Raw genomic sequence first — 21,385 nt, forward strand, 5'->3', positions numbered from 1 at the left:
TGTGGGATTTAAAATTATGAATGTAGTGGTCCCTGAGGTCCAAAAGGTTGGTGAACCCTGTTCTAAAGGCAGATAGTTGAGCATTTAGCCTGGCAAGAATCTGTCTATAGGTGGGAAACAATAAAGAAGTCATCTTGGAAGAATTCACCACCTGTCATTCTTGGTTTGGGTCCTGACCTGTGGTGACTGAAGCATTCTGGGAATTGAAGTCCACACACACAATGTGATGGAATATAGTGAGGAGGTGGATTCCCAGGAGGGAGGGGCTGCATTCCAGAGGAATAAGAGGCAAACTCCTTCCCAGATATTAAGTGTGAGAGAAAGAGGCTGAAGACAGCGCCTTCCTAATAGTTCCCAGAGTATATTGTAGATGCAAATAATTGAGTGTATAGTTCGGCATGAAGTTGTCAACAGGTATGAAAAAATGAAATAACTCAGCCTGGAAGAAGTGTGTCATTTTTGGTTTTGAACCTGACGGTTGTTTTCGGGATATATTTCGGAGCGTAGGGCTATAAAAAGGTTTCTTCTATTTCTAATTGCTTTTCCCTACCTTGTGAATGTCTGTGTGGTTTCCTTAATTTATAATGGGTTTGCGGGGTTTGTCCCGTCAAAGACGCGAGAATAAAATGACGGTTACTGATCTATTCATGGCAAGGCCAGCTCGGTGGCATTTTAATTCTTTTCCAATGAGATTAATTGCCAGCTCAGACCGAGCCTCATTGTCAAGACCGGAAGGATCTAAATGAGGAAATGGATTTGATTTTGAGCGATAGCTGTGGCCTGCTGCGTCTGCGTGTTTGAAGCCCAACCATTGTGTATTAATCTTTTTTTCACATTAAGATGTACTTTCAGGCAGGATATTTTTCAACAAATGGAAATAATAGAGGTGACTGTTCAAAGAACCTTTTGTGGAAAACGAACCATGAAGGATTGTGCATTGTATCTGTTGCTTAGTTTAAGATCTGTAAAAAAAAAAAAAATTTGCTTGTGTCCGTCAAAAATGGGGAAGCTCTGGAGTACAGGTGGTCCTCGACTTTACGATCACAATTGACCCCCAACATTTCTGTTGTTAAGTGAGACATTTGTGAAGTGAGTGTCAGGGTTCCAAGGAACACCCCAACGTAATAAAGCTCTGAAGCTTGAGGTTCCTCAAAGTTCCAATTTATTAGAGATGTCATGTTGGCACACCTGGGAAAACCCAGAACTGAAAGCTTCCAGGTTTTCCACACCCAGTTGACAGTTCACAGCCCTGCCCCACACCCACAAGTTCATCACATTGTCCAATCAACTCTTCACACTCAGTTGGATGCAATCTTCAGGCAGTCTCCGTCAGATGCAGGATGTCCTTGAATACGGAATGTTGTTATGACTAACTTTCTACCACTCCAACAACAACCCCATCCCAACTTCCCCAGCTAAAATATGTGGCAGTTAAGAAGCGAAAAAGAAAGTTGCCTTCCAAAACTGACAGGGAGTTTTGCCCCATTTTATGACCATTCTTGCTACAGTCGCTCTTGTCACTATCAGAAAGATCCATTTTACAGGAAAGCTTCATTCCTGAAGCTCGAAACCGGTCAGGATCCTTTTCATAAAATGTGCAGATAAAAAAAAAAAGGACGACTGAGTCAAATTGATCTTAATATCGATTATAACCTTGGGGAGTTCAAAGCAGTAAACGTACTTTTATTTCATTTCTCCTTTATTCTGAAAAGTCAAATTATTCTCCGTGAGGCTTTCATCGCAGTGGCATTTTTGAATAATATAGCAGCACCCTAGGTTCTTTAAACAGTTGTCGGTTTAAACAACGTTTTTGTTCCTGTTATTGAAGCTGAACCAAACCTCCCCACTCCCCCACCAAAAATATGAATTTTGGAAGTTGAATAGTTGGAAAATAAAAAGGCAAAGAAGAAAAAATCGTTCATTTCTGCATATGCTTGTCTGGCCTTTTGGCAAGTTGTTGTGTCCAATTCATGAAAGGACGGAATGCAGAAAGTGTCAGGGTTCCGACAATTAAATCATGAGCCTTGAGCCATGCTTCAAAAGAATTATTAGGAGCTTCATATTCGGCATATTCCCAAGTGAAGCCAGCTCTGACCCCACATAATTTATGCCCCAATCATGACCCTGTTTCCCTCCCCCAGGGTGTGTCATCAATCACATTCGCCACTGGAGCAATTTTGCGGGTTGTAGAGATCACTCTCCTCTGGCTGCTGTAGGTTACCCTGGGATACAGCCTTGAGACAGATATGTCTGGAATGTGCATCTGTCTTGGGCTGCCATGTCATTTCATCGGTTTCCCACCCCCCCACCCCCGCTTTCCTATGGCAACCTGAGAGCAGGCCAGGGATGCTTTGCAAGTTGACATTCGGCTCTTGAGTTCTTCTTCTTACTTGACTTACAGCTACAATTGGGCTGGGAGTTTGGCCATTAAGTGAAACGATTGTGAAGCAGATAATTGCATGACCAGATCCAGTTTGTAGGACCATTTTAAACCGCAGTCATTAAATAAACTGCTTCACCAATTGACTCTGCTTGTCAGGAAGAAGGAAAATTAAAAATCGTGATGACTTGTCTACAAAGCTCTGCAACTATTGTAAATGGGTCATAGGTCACCTGTAGGCTGTTGTAACTTCAAACCATGGTTAAACAGTACGGTCGTAAGTCGAAAACTATCTGTAAGCCGAATTGTTTCGTTCTGAATTCCTGCGTCTTAACAGGAGCATTTGGTACTCTTTAAAATCACCCATTCTTTCGAAGGGTTTTTGGGGAAAGACCCAAGGTTTTGGAGACACATGTGAGGAAACAATTATGTACAGAAGAGAAGCTCCAGGATTCAGCCTGGGCCTCAATGAAGCACATCTCTGACCTGTAGCTGTCCGAGGTCCTGAAATCCTTACCTGCCTGTCCCTATTGAGCCCCAAGTATCTCAGTGCTCGAAGTCAAGTTGGATTTGAATTTGACATAACTGGGTCATGTCGTTGATCTGGTTTTTGCTTGGATTCCCCCTACTGAATTGCGGAGATTCATTTTACGCCATACCAGAAAGAAGTCCTCTTGGTATTTCTTTCCAGCATAGAACAGTGGTCCTTCTTTCCTTCTCGTTTTCTGCCCAAGTGTTCAGTTTCTTTCTTTCACGAAAGTGCCAATCTCTCCCTTATGTCAATCTTTTGATTTTTGTTGTGTGACCTGTTTGTTGTTTTCCTTCCTTTCTCTATCTTTTCCTTCCATCCTTCCATCTATTCTTTCCTTCCTTCCTTCCTTCCTTCCTCTTTTCCTTCCTTCTTTTCACTGTCTTTTCCTTTCTCCCTCCCTCTCATTCTTTGTCTTTTCCTTCCTTCCTTCCTTCCATCTTTTTTCCTTCCTTCCTTCTTCCCTCCCTTCCTCCCTTCTCTTGCCTACCCTACCCTACCCTTCCTTTCTTTTCCTTTCTTTCTTTCCTTCTTCTGTCTTTTCCTTCCCTCTTTTCTCTGTCTTTTTCTTTCTCCCTCCCTCCCTCTCATCCTTTGTCTTTCCTTCCTTCCTTCCTTCCTTCCATCTTTTCTTTCCTTCCTTCCTCCGTCCCTCCCTCCCTTCCTCCCTTCCCTTCCCTTCCCTACCCTTCCTTTCTTCTTCTTCTTTCCTTCCTTCCTTTCTTTCCGTCTTCTGTCTTTTCCTTCCCTCTTTTCTCTGTCTTTTCCTTTCTTTCTCTCTCCCTTCCTCCCTTCCCTTCTCCTCCTTCTTTCTTCTGTTCTTTCTTTCTACCTCCTCCCTCTCATCCTTTGTCTTTTCCTTCCTTCCTTCCTTCCTTCCATCTTTTCTTTCCTTCCTTCCTCCGTCCCTCCCTCCCTTCCTCCCTTCCCTTCCCTTCCCTACCCTTCCTTTCTTCTTCTTCTTTCCTTCCTTCCTTTTCTTTCCGTCTTCTGTCTTTTCCTTCCCTCTTTTCTCTGTCTTTTCCTTTCTTTCTCTCTCCCTTCCTCCCTTCCCTTCTCCTCCTTCTTTCTTCTGTTCTTTCTTTCTCTACCTCCCTCCCTCCCTCCCTCCCAGCAAGTGCTCCTTCCTAGTGCCAATCTTGAGTTTTTCCTCCTTTCTCCCTTCCCTCTCAATCTTCCTTTATAAGCAAAGCCACTTATTTTCATTCTCTACTTCTCTCGTCCTTCTTGTCTGTCGGCACTTCTAGTGCAGAGGCTGCTTATTCCAGGTCCATGCTGCAGCAAAAGTGTCTTCCTGTCTTTTAGAAACTGATCTGCCAAAATAATACAATCTCCTCTGAGAGGATCAAAGGAAGCTCCTGTCGTGGCAGAGTATGATCGTCAAGCCAGCTTTTTTTTTGCCTCCAAGAGGGATGACAGGTCTTACAAAAAGAGCTGGTGACGGAGCCAGGTGGGGTACAAGTGGCAGTCAGACTTGAGGCCACAAAAACTTGTCAGAAAGACAAATATGATAATCAGAACGAGGAGCGAAGAAAGCATCCATTCCCATCCTTTTGTGCAGAGGAATTTTGATGGATGCTGCTGCAGCGAGGGAATCGCACTTCAGTCAAAACAAAAGCACATTCCAGCCATCTCTATGTCAAGGCCATCTCCATGGATACCCACAGTGGCCGGAGGGAGGGACTCTACAACCCGTGAAATTGCTTTGTTGGGGAATGTGACTGATGAAATACCTTGGGGGGAGGGGGAAATAGGGTCAGAACCAGTGTGTGAATTAAGTGAGGTCAGAGTTGGCTTCACTTGCAACATGCGGACATGAAGCTCCTAATATATAACTGGATTTCTTTTGAAGCTTGGCTTGAGGCTCATGATTTAATTAGGGCATTAGTCAGAACCCTGACACAATAGTCATAAGTGCCGTTGTAATTTCCAACAGTCACTAAACAAACATTGACTCACTGCATTGTTCTAATCTATATTGAGTGGTGTGGTGGCCTAGAGGTGGAGCTCTCACCTCACAATCAGGAGGCTGTGAGTTCGATTCTAGGTAGAGGCCGATTTTTCTCTCTCTGGGCACACTGAGAATATATCTGCTGAACAAAACTCCGCATTGGCGACAGGAATGGCATTTGGCCAGTAAACACTCAGCTCCCTTCAGACTCCATCCCGCAAGGGATTATGGGGTCGTTAAAAGAGGATGATTGTTCTAAGATATATTAACAGTGTTGTAACATCCTATCTTTCTGTCCCATTTTAGATGAATATACATCAAGGCAGGATTATCTTGAGGTTCCTTCTTACTCTTTCTTCTATCTCTGGATTGTTTAATTGCTTCTCCAAGCCTCCAGGTTTGGTCCATCCTTCCCTCCATAATGGTCCTCTCATATCTTCCCCAAGATCATCTCTGAATTTCCCCCCCATTCACTGGGGTTTAAGCCACTACTCATCATCCAGTAGACCTGCTTGACCATGCTTATTCTGAGGACCTCATTTAACCCTAACCAGTGGTGAAATCCTCCAAGGATCGACACCGGTGTGCGGTGTGCGCCAAAAGCATGCAGCGTGTGTGCATCCATAATGCATGCCAAACGCACACTGTGTGTGCGCGCATGTGCAGTGTGTGCCAAACACGCGCTCCGTACAAAAAAGGAGACTTAACAAGGTAAGTAGAACAGCGAGGGGGGGAATAGCTGTGCCGTGTGATTTAGATTCACTAGAAAGCAGGATTTTAATCGTGTGGCACAGCTGATCGTTGGAAATACCATTTCGCCTGAACTGGTAGCTTTTTTTTTACTACTGGTTCGCCCGAACTGGTAGCTTTTATCACTACTGGTTTGCCCGAACCGGTGCGAACCAGTAGCATTTCACCCCTGACCCTAACCCAGAAGACCTAGTTGGTCTCCACCAACTTTAAGAAAGTTCTTTTTTGTGTTCAAGGTTGAGAATTCCCACCAGGGGCGCTTAGAACTTCATCCTTCTATAGTTTTCTAAGCGCATTGTTCATCATAATCCTGTATGATGCTCATAATATACAAAAGACTCGTAATCCCTTATCCATCTTGCCTTATGTCAGTAGAACTTTATTATTTTAAATAGAAAAGCACTTTCCCTCTTCTTTTTTTTGCAGATCTTTCATGCGCTAAACCTATTTTACTTCCCCGTTTGCGACACAACAGATTTCTCTTCTTCATTCAGCTCAAAAACAATAGATGGCTTTCACTTCAGCATCTGAAGTTTATACGTCCACCGGGAGATGCTTTTGGGTGGGGCGGACATGACTTGGATAGGAAATTATAATTCTTCCTGACTATCCAAGCGTTCACCAAACATCGCCTCCTCCCCAATTCCCGGGATGCAAATTTCCCAGGAATGCTTGATTACCCTACCCTGGTATGACTCAAGGAGCGCAAACCGAGAGAGTATATGTGTGTGGCGGGAGGGGGTGGGTGGGCAGGAATTTTGCAGGCTTCTAGTACATTGCGCACCCGAACCGAACGGCTTGAATGTGAAAAATAAATAAATAAAAAGTTCTGAAACCCGTGAAATATTATAAGGTTGCTCCAATCTGATACGGGAGGCTCAACTTTTCAGATGACTTCAGCATTCTGATTTGAAGGTTTACAAAAATCTCCTGAGTGGGAAGGGAGTCTAGCATTTTAAATATATATATATACTTCTCCTTTTTTAAAAAAAAAATACACATTGCACTTCTGACCCCTTAATTAATAGCCAGCTTAATTGGTTCCAGGCAGAGGGAATGGGGAATTGTAAGCAGACGTGGAGAAAATATCAGCAATCTTTCTTTCTTGTTGTGGTGTGTTCAGTATCTCTTCGGCTTCATTAAGCTGTCCAGGGTGGGTTAAATACAAAGGTGGGCTGCTGGGGGTTCGGGAGAACCTCTAGCTAAGATTCTGTGCAGTTCGGAGAACCCCCAAATCCCACTTCTAGCTAGCCCCCCTACTCTACCCCTCCCCTCCCAGGAGTCCCCATGCAGCCAGATTTGGATGCAGGTAAATTCAGGGCGCAGGCGGAGGCTCGGGGAGGGCGGAAAACGGGCCTACCGGAAGTTCAGGAAGGCCGGCCTCCAGAAGGCCTCCAGAGCCTGGGGAGGCCATTTTCGACCTCCCGGAGCCTCAAAGAAAGGTGCCTGAATCAGGGGAGAGCAACACCCCCCCCTCCCCCGCCGTGGTGCAGGAGGTCGACTAGGTCACACCCACCCAGCAACCGGGAGAGAACCCCTTACTAAAATTTTTGAAGCCCACTCCTGGTTAAGTAGAACATGAGTCTTTGCTCAGCCCATCTGTTGTGACTCCGGTCCCCTAGCCTGTCCTCATGGAGGAGGATGACTCTGAGAGTGATGGGGAGGAGCCAACAAGGCCTCCCTCTCCAGGACCCTCCTCTCTGGCACCGCCCCAGGTTCCAGCTGCAGGCCAGGAGGAGGAGCTGACAAGGCCTCCCTCTCCTGGACCCTCCTCCTCCCTGGCAACGCCTCAGGTTCCAGCTGCTGAAGATCAATCTTGGACTGACCCGAGGCAGCGACGAAAAGATAAGCGTGTGTAGCAAAGGAAGAGGTGTGGCAAGCCCAGAGATTGCTGAGTCACTGAGCCACACCCCACAGGGGATAAAAGCGGGTGGAGTTGCCATCTGGCCCTTGTGACGGACAAAAAGCTACCAAGTGTGAACTGCAGATCGGTCGTTTGGGAGTTAAAAGGCCTGGACTGTGCAAAGGATTTTTCTGTGAGCTCTTGGCAACGGATTTTGGACATGTGGGCTTCTGTCTCCGTAAGAGATAAGGAACTCGGAACTTGGCAGGCCTTTGCACTGTCGCTGCCAAGTCTGTCATCCACTACAGAAAGTCAGGTCTGTTGTAAATATAAAGGACTGTGGGACGTGCATTTCTGCGTCTTCTCTGTGAGGTGAGGAGGGGACATAACACCACCCTTGAAAGGACAATTGCATGATGGATTATGACGGATTATGTGTCACCAAGTCGTGGTCAACTCTTAGCGTCTGCAACGATAAATGTTCTCCATGGCAATCTGTCCCTAACAATATTTGATGATGATGAGGAGGATAGTGGTGGTGCTGGGGTGAAGTCCCTTCACTTTGTTCTGCTTGTCCTCTTCTCTTTCCTTCCATCTCTCTCAGCGCTATGGACTTCTTGAGGGAGCTGGATCTTCATCTTGATGGATGCTTTATTGGCGTTAAATGGTTTTCCTGCTAAATCTTTACAGATGTCCCTTTTCCTGCCCTTTGGAAATTCTTTCGAGATTAAGTGCGGCGGCTCCGTGCAGTGCTAGGGAGTCTCTCAAGAAGACAATTGCAGATCTTTGTGTGTGTGTTGTGTGTGTGTGTCTGTGTGTTATTGGAACTTTTAAACAAAAAGATAAAAACGAATACAAACTACTAGAAGAGGAAGGGATGGGAAGGAAAGGAAAGGAAAAGGAGGGAGCAAGTGAGGGAGGGAGGAAGAAAGATGGGGGAGGGAAGGAAGGAAGGGGAAGGAAAGGAGAGAAATGAAAGGGAGAGGGACAGGGAAGGAAGGAAGGAAGGAAGGAAGGGGAAGAAAAGGAAAGGGTTGGGAAGGGAAGGGAAGGGAAGAAAGAAATGAAAAAGGGAGGGAAGGGAAGGACGGAAGGAAGGAAGGGAAGGGAAAGGAAAGAAATGAAAGGGAAGAGAAGGGGAAGGAAGGGAAGGGAGGAAAGAAATGAAAAAGGGAGGGAAGCAAGGACAGAAGGAGAGAGAGAGGGAGGGAGGGAAGAAGAATGAAAGGTAGAAAAAAATGCAAGAAAAAAAGTTGAAGGAAAAATAGAAAAGAAAGAAAATATAAAGAAATGCCTTCCAATATTTTTTTTACAACTGTTATAAGTGCAAATACCTTTTAACCTCTCTCTCTCTCAAGTTACATGCTACTCTTCTTCATTCTCTTATCTATCCTGTCTAATCATCAAAACCATAAATCAAAAGTACCTTTAATGTCATTTTTTTGCAAAAAGCCCAGGTGTATTGAAGATCTTGTGTGTGCGTGTGTGGGTGGGTGTGAGGGGGAAAAAATGGCTACCTGGGTAGAATATCTTTATTCATAGACAGAGAGGGGCCGACCTTGTGGTTATTAGCTTAAGGCTGGGGATTGTCAAACTCCAATCACCAGAACATCTGACCTTCCTTTTCTTGCTTGATAAATAAAACTAGAATTGGATTTCTTGTTCTTTCTTCTTTCTCTGATAATAAAAAATGAGTCACACACATATACACACAGAGACCGTTGGGAGCGGGCTTCAGATGCTTGCCAGCTCTGGTTGCGTTGCACGGTTGAGTCTCACCGCAGCTCTACAACAGTTGTCATGTGTCCTTTTCCTTTAGAATAGAATAGAATAGAATAGAATAGAATAGAATAGAATAGAATAGAATAGAATAGAATAGAATTTTTATTATTGGCTGAGTGTGATTGGACACACAAGGAATTTGTTTTGGTGCATATGCTCTCAGTGTACATAAAAGAAAAAGAAAAAAGAAAAATACATCAAAGGTACAACATTTACAACACAAATGATGGTCATAGGTTGCAATTTAACCCTTAATGATAGCAACAAAAAGTTACAGTCATACAGTCATAAGTGGAAAGAGATTGGTGATGAAAACGATGAGAAGATTAATAGTTGTGCAGATTTAGTAAATCGTTTGACAGTGTTGAGGGAATTATTTGTTTAGCAGAGTGATGGCCTTCGGGAAAAAACTGTTCTTGTGTCTAGTTGTTCTGGTGTGCAGTGCTCTATAGCGTCGTTTTGAAGGTAGGAGTTGAAACAGTTTATGTCCAGGATGTGAGGGATCTGTAAATATTTTCACGGCCCTCTTCTTGATTCGTGCAGTATACAGGTCCTCAATGGAAGGCAGGTTGGTAGCAATTATTTTTTCTGCAGTTCTAATTATCCTCTGAAGTCTGTGTCTTTCTTGTTGGATTGCAGAACCGAACCAGACCGTTATAGAGGTGCAAATGACAGACTCAATAATTCCTCTGTAGAATTGGATCAGTAGCTCCTTGGGCAGTTTGAGCTTTCTGAGTTGGCGCAGAAAGAACAGTCTTTTAAAAGGCTGGGGAGAAACAGAAGACACCAAATGAGAGACTCATTTCAAGGAGTTTTTTTTAAATACATTTTTTCCTTTAATATACATAACAGTGTATTGTCTGAGTCTACTTACTTATACAAAATCATAATAATCGGGCTAATAATAATAGTAATGATAGTAATAGTAATGTTTGCTTCAAGGAATGCGGTAGCTCAGTGGCTAAGACGCTGAGCGTGTCGATCAAAAGGTTTGGCAGTCCAGCGGTTCGAATCCCTAGCGCCGCGTGATGGGGTGAGCTCCCGTGACTTGTCCCAGCTTCTGCCAACCTAGCAATTCGAAAGCAGGTAAAAAAATGCAAGTAGAAAAATAGGGACCACCTTTGATGGGAAGGGAATAGCGTTCCGTGTGCCTTTGGTGTTGAGTCATGCTAACCACATGACCCCGGAGACGTCTTCGGACAGCGCTGGCTCTTCGGCTTTGAAACGGAGATGAGCAGCACCCCCTAGAGTCGGGAACGACTAGCACATATGTGTGAGGGGAACCTTTACCTTTAAGCCGCCAAGATCGTGAGGTGGAAGATGTGTACATTTGAAAAAGAAATAAATAAGGAAACCGTTAACCAGGTGTGGCTGACCAGGACTGAATGACCAGATTTTAAGGATTTGTTTATAGATAATGAGGTGAGCTATGGAATGAAGAGATTGTTGGTTTGTATTGTGACTGGCATAGAAATTTTAAATATAAATTTTTCAGCAGTTTTAAGATTTTGATTTAATTTGGGGTTTTTATGTCTTAATAGTTTTTTAATCTGGCCTGATGTCTAATAAGATTTTTATTATTGTTTTTACTGTATATATTGTGTTGTTTTTACTTTGGCTGTGAACCGCCCTGAGTCCTTCGGGATAAAAGTCTAAATAAACTAAACTAAACTAAACTATTGTAAAAGAAGGCAATGAGTTTTTCAAATTGTCTAGGCTTGTTGTGACGATGGAGAAAGTTCATTCTTTACATTTTCCTTTGCTATCTTCTTTTTTCCTTTTCAGTTTTTCTTTTTTTTTTTCCCCCTGCCCTTCCTATTCCTTCTTTTTGTTCTTTTTTTTTACTTTTTGCAGATTTTAATTAATTTTTATCTGGTAAACGCTTCATAAAATTACGACGGGGGGGGGGGGGGGAGAGGAAAGTAAAATTTACCATCGTAAAAGAAAAGCCGGTGACATTTTAACATTACAAAGTGTCCCCTCCCCAAAAAGGACCGTAGAGGTCATCTGTAAGCAGGAGGGAGTGCCTAGGTAATATTGGCACAAAAGAGGAGGCCCCGTTTCACAAAAATAGGCTTGGTTTTGGCTGGCACAGCGTATTTTTTGCTGACATGAGGGGCCTGGTTCTTCTAAAAAAGCTGAGGCAGGAGAATTCCCTTCCCCTGGCACCTGGCCAGAGGACTGGACTACCTAGGCAGGAGAAACAGCTGAAAACTCCAGAGGAGGTTTAGACTCAGTTCCCTGGGGAAAATCTGGTTGGAAACCTTCACGGTTCTTCTGGAGTCACCCTAAAATGAGTTTCATACCATCCCAAGGAATATAAGCTGTTTTCCAAAGCACCCAAAGGCCAGACAAGGAATAATGGATGGAAACTGATCAAGGAGAGATTCAACCTGGAAATGAGGAGAAATTTTCTGACAGTGAGAACAATCAACCCATGGAACAGAAGTTGCCTTCAGAAGTTGTGGGAGCTTCATCACTTGAGACTTTCAAGAAAAGATTGGACTGCCGTTCGTCAGAAATGGTGTAGGGCAGTGGTTCTCAACCTTTATAGTGCTGCGACCCCTTTAATACAATTCCCCATGATGTGGCGACCCCTTTAATACAATTCCCCATGATGTGGCGACCCCTTTAATACAATTCCCCACGATGTGGCAACCCCCAACCGTAAAATTATTTTCGTTTTGAATTTATCGCGCCTGAAGCCATATTGGCTAGCGATCTGAACTGCTTGCGATTGCCTTGAGGACGGAAGCATAAAAGCGGAGACTCCTCCCCTATTAAGTTTATCGTGCCTGAAGCCAGATTAGGCTAGCGATTGGGAGTGATTGCAGCTGGCTTGAGAGGGAGACATCAAAGCAAAGATTTCTCTCTTTTTTAATTGATCGCGCCTGAAGCCGAATTCGGCTGGCGATTTGAAGAGCCTGCAGCTGGCTTGTGGAGTCAACCATTGGAGCGCGATTCTTCAACTCGCAAGTATACTTCCCATATTTCCGATGGTCTTAGGCGACCCCTGGCAAATTGTCATTTGACCCCCAATGGGGTCCCGACCCACAGGTTGAGAACCGCTGGTGTAGGGTCTCCTGCTTGAGCAGGGGGTTGGACTAGATGGCCTATAAGGTCCCTTCCAACTCTGTTATCTGTTATCTTCTTTATCCTTAATAGCGAGCGTTAACCCCTATCCATTTCTGCGCATTCTAATATTTTCTTAATTACATTCCCCTCTGATCTTCTGTTATGGAGCTTTACAATTAAGTAGAACTCGTTCGTCTGGTCATGTTTCCTGTCGGATCTACCTGCTAACTAGGTTGACATAAGCCCTCAACACATATACACCCGTATCTTGAGCTGGTCTACGAGACCAATTTAGTAGAATTGTGTCCCTTACACAGCCAGATGGCCTTTTGTTACATGCAAGCCCTTCAAATAGCTTCTAAAGCTTTCCTGGATGGCTGGGGCACAATGCCACTGTTAATGCAGCCGCCACATCCATATTTATCATTTGGGTAAAAGTTGGGAGTGAGGGTGGGAAGAGAAAGACCTGGAGAGGGTCTTTCAGAGATGGAAGAGGGCACATTTTAGCTTGCAAACCAGGTGCTCTGAGTTGCTTGCTAAGATTTAAAACATAAAGAAAAACCTTTCTTTTTTTCTTTTTTTCAAAATCCATCACAGTTTTTTGTTTGTTTGTTTGGAATTCTCTGAAGCAGGGACCTATTTTGATGTACTGATCATGTGGTGTTTTGTTTTGTTTTTTTAAGTGGTAAAACATACACACACACACAAACAACCTCCATGCAGCAAAAGGGAAAACGAGAGGAAAAAAGAGGACAAGATCATTCTGTATTACCTCCCTGGTGGTTGTTGTTGTTGTTGTTGTTGTTGTTTGGAAAAAAAAAAAGAGGAGAGAAGGTGGCAAGGGAAGAGAAGGATATTTGGAGCTGCGAATGTTGTAGCCCACATCTGCCTTTTGTCAGAACTGAGAATAAACTGTGGGGCCCTTGGTGCGCTTTGAGCTTGGTGGGTTTTCTTGCCGACGTTTGATTACCCAGCTAGGTAACATCATCAGTTCTCGGAGGGACTAGGGTCTAATGTGGAGGATTGTGGGGTCCTTGGTGGTCTCTGAGCTTGGTGGTTGTCTTGCAGATGTTTGATTACCCAGCTAGGTAACATCGTTCTCGGGGGGACTAGGGTCTGAGGAGGAGGATTGTGGGGCCCTTAGTGTTCTCTGAGCTTGGTGGTTGTCTTGCAGACGTTTGATTACCCAGCTAGGTAACATCATCAGTTCTCGGAGGGACTAGGGTCTAATGTGGAGGATTGTGGGGTCCTTGGTGGTCTCTGAGCTTGGTGGTTGTCTTGCAGATGTTTGATTACCCAGCTAGGTAACATCATCAGTTCTCGGGGGGACTAGAGTCTGAGGAGGAGGATTGTGGGGCCCTTGGTGTTCTCTGAGCTTGGTGGTTGTCTTGCAGACGTTTGATTACCCAGCTAGGTAACATCATCAGTTCTCGGAGGGACTAGGGTCTAATGTGGAGGAATGTGGGGTCCTTGGTGGTCTCTGAGCTTGGTGGTTTTCTTGCAAAAAAAAAAAAAGCAAAAAATATCAGTTTGCCTACAGGGAAAATAGGTCGACAGACGATGCCGTAGCTACTGCGATACATTCTGTAGCGAGCCATCTGGAGAAATTCCAGGAGTTATGTCAGGATGGTTTCCATAGACTATAGCTCGCCATTCTGCCGAGCATCCTTATCGAAAAGTTGACTGATTTGGATTTTCCCTCTTCCATCTGCGATTGGATCAAAGACTTCCTGAGGGACCGGCCACAAACAGTAAGGGTTGGGTGTGTCATATCCACACACACCCAAAGCTTAGAATAGAATAGAATAGAATAGAATAGAATAGAATAGAATAGAATAGAATAGAATAGAATAGAATAGAATAGAATAGAATAGAATTTTCTTTCTTGGCCAAGTGTGATTGGACACACAAGGAATTTGTTTTTGGTGCATAAGCTCTCAGTGTACATAAAAGAAAACCTTTCTTTTTTTCCTTTTTTTCAAAATCCATCACAGTTTTTTGTTTGTTTGTTTGGAATTCTCTGAAGCAGGGACCTATTTTGATGTACTGATCATGTGGTGTTTTGTTTTGTTTTTTTAAGTGGTAAAACATACACACACACACAAACAACCTCCATGCAGCAAAAGGGAAAACGAGAGGAAAAAAGAGGACAAGATCATTCTGTATTACCTCCCTGGTGGTTGTTGTTGTTGTTGTTGTTGTTGTTTGGAAAAAAAAAAAGAGGAGAGAAGGTGGCAAGGGAAGAGAAGGATATTTGGAGCTGCGAATGTTGTAGCCCACATCTGCCTTTTGTCAGAACTGAGAATAAACTGTGGGGCCCTTGGTGCGCTTTGAGCTTGGTGGGTTTTCTTGCCGACGTTTGATTACCCAGCTAGGTAACATCATCAGTTCTCGGAGGGACTAGGGTCTAATGTGGAGGATTGTGGGGTCCTTGGTGGTCTCTGAGCTTGGTGGTTGTCTTGCAGATGTTTGATTACCCAGCTAGGTAACATCGTTCTCGGGGGGACTAGGGTCTGAGGAGGAGGATTGTGGGGCCCTTAGTGTTCTCTGAGCTTGGTGGTTGTCTTGCAGACGTTTGATTACCCAGCTAGGTAACATCATCAGTTCTCGGAGGGACTAGGGTCTAATGTGGAGGATTGTGGGGTCCTTGGTGGTCTCTGAGCTTGGTGGTTGTCTTGCAGATGTTTGATTACCCAGCTAGGTAACATCATCAGTTCTCGGGGGGACTAGAGTCTGAGGAGGAGGATTGTGGGGCCCTTGGTGTTCTCTGAGCTTGGTGGTTGTCTTGCAGACGTTTGATTACCCAGCTAGGTAACATCATCAGTTCTCGGAGGGACTAGGGTCTAATGTGGAGGAATGTGGGGTCCTTGGTGGTCTCTGAGCTTGGTGGTTTTCTTGCAAAAAAAAAAAAAGCAAAAAATATCAGTTTGCCTACAGGGAAAATAGGTCGACAGACGATGCCGTAGCTACTGCGATACATTCTGTAGCGAGCCATCTGGAGAAATTCCAGGAGTTATGTCAGGATGGTTTCCATAGACTATAGCTCGCCATTCTGCCGAGCATCCTTATCGAAAAGTTGACTGATTTGGATTTTCCCTCTTCCATCTGCGATTGGATCAAAGACTTCCTGAGGGACCGGCCACAAACAGTAAGGGTTGGGTGTGTCATATCCACACACACCCAAAGCTTAGAATAGAATAGAATAGAATAGAATAGAATAGAATAGAATAGAATAGAATAGAATAGAATAGAATAGAATAGAATAGAATTTTCTTTCTTGGCCAAGTGTGATTGGACACACAAGGAATTTGTTTTTGGTGCATAAGCTCTCAGTGTACATAAAAGAAAAGATACGTTCATCAAGAATCATAAGGTACAACACTTAATGATGGTCATAGGGTACAAATAAGCAATCAGGAAACAATCAATATCAATATAAATCATAAGGATAAAGCAACAAAGTTACAGTTATAAATGGAAAGAGATGGGTGATTGGAACGATGAGAAGACTAATAGTAGTGCAGATTTAGTGAATAGTTTGACAGTGTTGAGGGAATTATTTGTTTAGCAGAGTGATGGCCTTTGGGAAGAAACTGTTCTTGTGTCTAGTTATTCTGGTGCTCAGTGCTCTAGAATGTCATTTTGAGGGTAGGAGTTGAAACAATTTACGCCCAGGATGTGAGGGATCTGTAAATATTTTCACAGCCCTCTTTTTGACTCGTGCAGTATACAGGTCCTCAATGGAAAGCAGGTTGGTAGCCATGTTTTTTTCTGCAGTTCTAATTATTCTCTGAAGTCTGTGTCTGTCTTGTTGGGTTGCAGAACCAGACCAGACAGTGATGAGATGCAGATGACAGACTCAGTAATTCCTCTGTAGAACTGGATCAGCTTGGAGAGTTTGAGCTTTCTGAGTTGGCGCAGAAAGAACAGTCTTCATTGTGCTTTTTTGATGACATTTTTGATGTTAGCTGTCCATTTCAGATCTTGCGATATGGTAGAACCTAGAAATTTGAAGGTCTCTATTGTTGATACTGTGTTGTCTAGTATTGTAAGAGGTAGAAGTATGGAGGGGTTTTTCCTAAAGTCCACCACCATTTCTACGGTTTTGAGTGTGTTCAGTTCCAGATTGTTTCGGTCGCACCACAAGGCTAGTTGTTCACCTCCCGTCTGTATGCGGATTCATCATTGTCTCGAATGAGACCAATCACTTTTATTCATCTGCGAACTTCAGTAGTTTAACAGATGGATCGTTGGAGATGCAGTCATTGGTATACAGAGAGAAGAGAAGTGGGGAGAGCACACAGCTTTGTGGGAGGCCCCTGTGCTAATTGTACAGGTATCCAATGTGATTCGGTTTAGCTTCACCTGCTGCTTCCAGTCTGTTAGGAAGCTTAGCACTGGCTCCCCTCAGGGCTGTATGCTCAGTCCCTACCTGCATTCACTGTACACACACGATTGTGTATTGTCTGACCATCCACTGTGATCATTAAGTTCGCAGATGACACCACCATCGTTGTGGAAGCACGATGGTGGTGTCATCTCCTAGAAGCACGAAGCTGTAAACACCTAGCCTGAAGATGACGAATGGGATTTCGTCGAAACGTCGCCAAGACACTTCCAATTTTAGGCGGGAGAAAACCCGAATAACCAAAGACCTACACACACACACACATATATAATTTGGGAGGGGGCAGAGAAAGACCTTGAGCTTATAGAGCTGGAGAGGGCACAAGAAGAGATTGGGCAACCATTTGTCTGGAATGTTGTAAAGTCCCCTACTTGAGCAGGGGGTTGGACTAGAAGATGTCCAAGGTCCCTGCAAGTCCCTTGGACTGCAAGGCGAACAAACAAGTCAGTCCTAGAGGAGATCAATCCTGACTGCTCTTTAGAAGGCCAGATCCTGAAGAGGGAACTCAAATACTTTGGCCACCTAATGAGAAGGAAGGACTCCCTGGAGAAGAGCCTAATGCTGGGAACAATGGAGGGCAAAAGAAGAAGGGGACGGCAGAGAACGAGGTGGCTGGATGGAGTCACTGAAGCAGTTGCGTGAGCTTAAATGGACTCCGGAGGATGGTAGAGGATAGGAAGGCCTGGAGAAACGTTGTCCATGGGGTCGCAAGGCGTCAGACATGACTTCGCAACTAACAACAACAAAAGGTCCCTTCCAACTCTCATTCAATATTCTCAGTTAGCCAAATGCTTAGGAACGCTATCTTGTCCGAGCTTTTCATCTCCTTTTAACAACCCCATAATCCCTCGCATCGGGGTAGAGTCGGGGCAACTGAATGGAGCTGAATGTTTTACTGGCCAGATGCCCCTCCTGTTGCCAATGTGGAGTTCAATTCCGCAGATAATATCTGCCTAGGATCGAACTCACAGCCTCCTGATGGTGAGGCGAGGGCTCCCCCTCTAGGCTACCGCACCACCGCTCATCTTCTTGGAGCTTTTCCTCCCAATTAATTGCAACTGCCCTTCATCATCTTTGATTGGAGCGGTCAGGGCCGGTCATCTGCCCGCGTGGCTCCAAAGCCGAAGGGTTAGCGGAAGCGTGTGCCGCAAAACAAACTTGAGGGTCTTGCAAAACCCTGGGAACAGAGCCGGCTCTCCCCTCCCACCCCGTGTATCGTATAATTGGGAAGCTGCCTGAGCATTGAGCCAGTGGTGCGCTCGTGATTGTATTGTCTCCGTCAAAAAATGTGTCAGGAGACAGTGATTAGACCGCAGAAGCGTCTCCCATTTCTGCCAATTTGCTGCTATTCGAACACGGATGACTGCTGGAAAATTCAAACAAAAGGACCTGCATTCCAGAACTGCATGCGGGTTGTGGGGTGGAAAAAAAAAACCACCCTGATCCTTATTTTATATTTTATCTGATCATTGCCTTCCAAGGGGGAAAAAAAAGAACATTGAGGTGGCCGGCAGCCGCTTCCTGCTCCTTTTCATCTTCCCAAACAGCGCCCTTCGTTCCTTAACGTCAGAAATAAGGAGGAAGGCTCCTTTCAGAGCTTTTTGTGCGCTCCCCAAAAGCTGTCACCTGTCCCTTAAAAAGTCCATCCATGGGGTAGCCAGGCAGATTACCCGGTTGTGTTCCTTGGGATGGAAGGAAAGGGGGGAGGAAAGGGGGGGAGGAAGAGCCTGATTGGCGTTTGAAGAAAGGGGAAAAGAAAAGAACGCTTGGCACTTTTGAAGGAGGGAGGAAGGAAGGAAGTGGGGGAGAGGGAGAGGAAGAAAGAGGAGAGAGGGGGGAAGCAGGGAGAGAAAAAGATTGTGTGTGAAAGGGGAGGGAGGGAGGGAGGAAAAGAAAGGAAAGGAAAGAGGGAGAGAGGGAAGAAATGAAAGGGAGGAAGGAAGGGAAGGAATGAAAGGGAGTGGAAGAGTAAGGAAGGGAGGAAAGAAATGGGAGGGAGGAAGGGTTAGGGAAGAGAGGAAAGAAATTAAAGGGAGGGAGGGAAGGAAAGGAAAGGAAAGGAAAGGAAGGGGAGGGAGGAAAGGGAGGGAGGGGAAGAGTAAGGGGAAGGAAGGAAAGAAATGGGAGGGAGAAAGGGGAAGGGGAAGAGAGGAAAGAAATTAGAGGGAGGGAGGGAGGGAATAGGAAGGAAGGGAAAGAAAGAGAAAGCGAGAGAGAAAGAAAGAAAGAAAAAGAAAGAAAGAAAAGAAAGAAGGAAAGAAAGAAAGAAAGAAATGAAGAGGAAGGGAAGGAAGGAAAGGGAAGGGAGGAAAAAACTGAAAGGGAGGGAGGGAAGGAAGGAAGAAATAGGAAGGAAGGAAGGAAGGAAGGAAGGAAGGAAGGAAGGAAGGAAGGAAGGAAGGAAGGAAGGAAGGAAGGAAGGGTGATCTACACAGATTGTTTGGCTTTCCAAGGACAATGTTTTCTGTGCAAGAGGAATTTTGTCACTTAACATCTTTGCAAAGGACCTTATTCTGCCTGGAATCCATGACAATGTGAGGTTTATGAATTCAGCTTCCCAGGCTGCGAAACTGCATGCGGGCTTCATTTGGAAGGGGCAGGTTTCCAACCCACGGCATTTCCGTGTCTTTGTCGCCGGAATATTTGGGGAAGTGTTTCCATGTTGGTTTCCATCACTTAGTCCTTCATTTTGCATTTTGGCTGACGTTTCCCAAGTTCCTTCTTTCTCTGACCTTCCAGGGATGGCTGTTTATTTTTTCCAGGTTCCTTGATGGCCATCTGGTGGCCACAGCAAGGAAAGATATCAAATCTTTGCAGAATCCAAATCTATGCCTGGACTAGAGCTGTAATTATTATTACTATCTCTTTTATTCATTAAACATGAAAGTCAGTCAACGGAACATTTAAAAATGTATCACTAATATTGATTGGCTCTGATGGTTGATACAGGTTGCTGCCAGCATCCTAGGTATCGACCAAGTATCTTCTTAAAATATTATTATGATGATCATTATCATGATTAGTGATCAAGCGAGAAGTATCAGTGATAGTGATTAGGAAGGAAGGAAGGAAGGAAGGAAGGAAGGAAGGAAGGAAGGAAGGAAGGAAGGAAGGGCACTTAGATTTATATACTGCTTCACAGGGCTTTATAGCCCTCTCTAAGCGGTTTACAAAGTCAGGCTATGGCACTGCATTCTAACCACTGCGCCATGGATGGGTGGGGGTGGTGGAAGGAAGGAAGGAAGGAAGGAAGGAAGGAAGGAAGGAAGGAAGGAAGGAAGGGCAATAGCAATAGCACTTATATACCGTTTCATTGTGCTTTCCAGCCTCTCTAAGCAGTTTACAGAGTCAGGCTATGGCACCCAACAATCTGGGTCCTCATTTTACCCACCTCGGAAGGATGGAAGGCCGAGTCAACCTTGAGCCTGGTGGGATTTGAATTGCCAAATTGCAGGCAGCCGGGAGTCAGCAGAAGTAGCCTGCAGTACTGCACTCTAACCACTGCGCCACCAAGCGGCTCTTAATTCTCAGGGAGAGTACTAACAACCAGATGGCTACAAAGAATATAAACCCTTCCATTCTCCACCATTCCGTCAGAACTGAAGAAGCTTCTTGGAAGAGAAGCGAAACGTCTTCAAGGAAAAACAAAGTCCGGTTGCCTGTTGGAAAAAAAGAAAAACAGCTTTGGGACAGTATAGTAAATGGTGGTTTCACTCAAATAAGCTAATGCCATTCCTCTCACAGAAGGCGGAGTCAAAATGTAAATGTTACATCCTCTTTTATCATTTTAGGTTTCGAATTGCTGTACCAGCCGGAAGTCGTGCGGCTTTACCTCTCAATTCTCACCGAAAGTCAAAATTTCAATACCTTGGAAGCAGCAGCCGGCGCGCTGCAGAATCTCAGCGCAGGAAACTGGACAGTGAGTGAAACCCCTGTGTGTCTTGGCTATTTTTCATGGTTAAAAATCGTTCCTCCATTTTCAGGAATGCAGTGTTTCTCAAACTCGGGAACTTGAAAACGTGTGGACTTCAATCCCCAGAATTCCCCAGCCTTCCGCGGTTGGGGAATTCTGGGAGTCAAAGTCCACATTGTTTTAAAGTTTCCAAGTTTAGGAAATGGCAAAAATCGATGTCCAAGCCAAACAAATCAAGGCTAAAATTACTTGTATTGATATCGGTGAAAATTAACAAGGACTTTGCAAGTCTGAATTTGCTTCGCTCCCCTTACACCCCGCCCCCCACTCTGTTATGGTCCGCCAGCAGCCTGCAGAGCTGGCAAGAGAGTCGGACAGCGCTGAGGCTGAGGTGAGGCCAGGGCCATTGGGGAGTGAGGTGCAGACTCCAGAGCCTCCAGAGACTGATAGTAGTGAGGCAGAGGAACAGGAGGAGCCTGTTCCTAATACACGCATGAGAAGAGCTGCCAGTAGGCAAGAGCAGCTCAAGCAAAAAGGACAACTTGGGAGTAAGGCCAGGAGATGATTGGCCCCTCCCATAAGGCTTAAAACAGACCAGCAACAGCGTTTGGGCTCTTTGCCGGAAAACAACGTTGATAGCCTTGTCTTGTTGCATTTGTTTCGTATCGGTGTCTTCTGAACTTTTGCCAAGAAAGGCCTTTGGCAGTTTGTCTAATTGGACCAAGGTTTGCGATAGGACTGAGGAATTTGTGTT

The 21,385-nt window shown here is 44.8% G+C and overlaps 1 protein-coding gene across 6 annotated transcripts in view; it reads left to right on the plus strand.

Moving 5' to 3' along the window:
* Positions 1–21,385, plus strand: part of ARVCF (ARVCF delta catenin family member) — a 404,277-nt gene that overhangs the window by 357,353 nt on the left and 25,539 nt on the right. For all 6 annotated transcript variants that reach the window (XM_058158410.1, XM_058158411.1, XM_058158407.1 and 3 more), the window contains one exon: positions 20,510–20,637. In XM_058158410.1, the coding sequence (XP_058014393.1) occupies positions 20,510–20,637 (128 nt within the window). The remainder of the gene's footprint in view (positions 1–20,509; positions 20,638–21,385) is intronic.

This window comes from Ahaetulla prasina, chromosome 15 (genome assembly GCF_028640845.1).
Source record: "Ahaetulla prasina isolate Xishuangbanna chromosome 15, ASM2864084v1, whole genome shotgun sequence".
Classification (NCBI taxonomy): domain Eukaryota; kingdom Metazoa; phylum Chordata; class Lepidosauria; order Squamata; family Colubridae; genus Ahaetulla; species Ahaetulla prasina.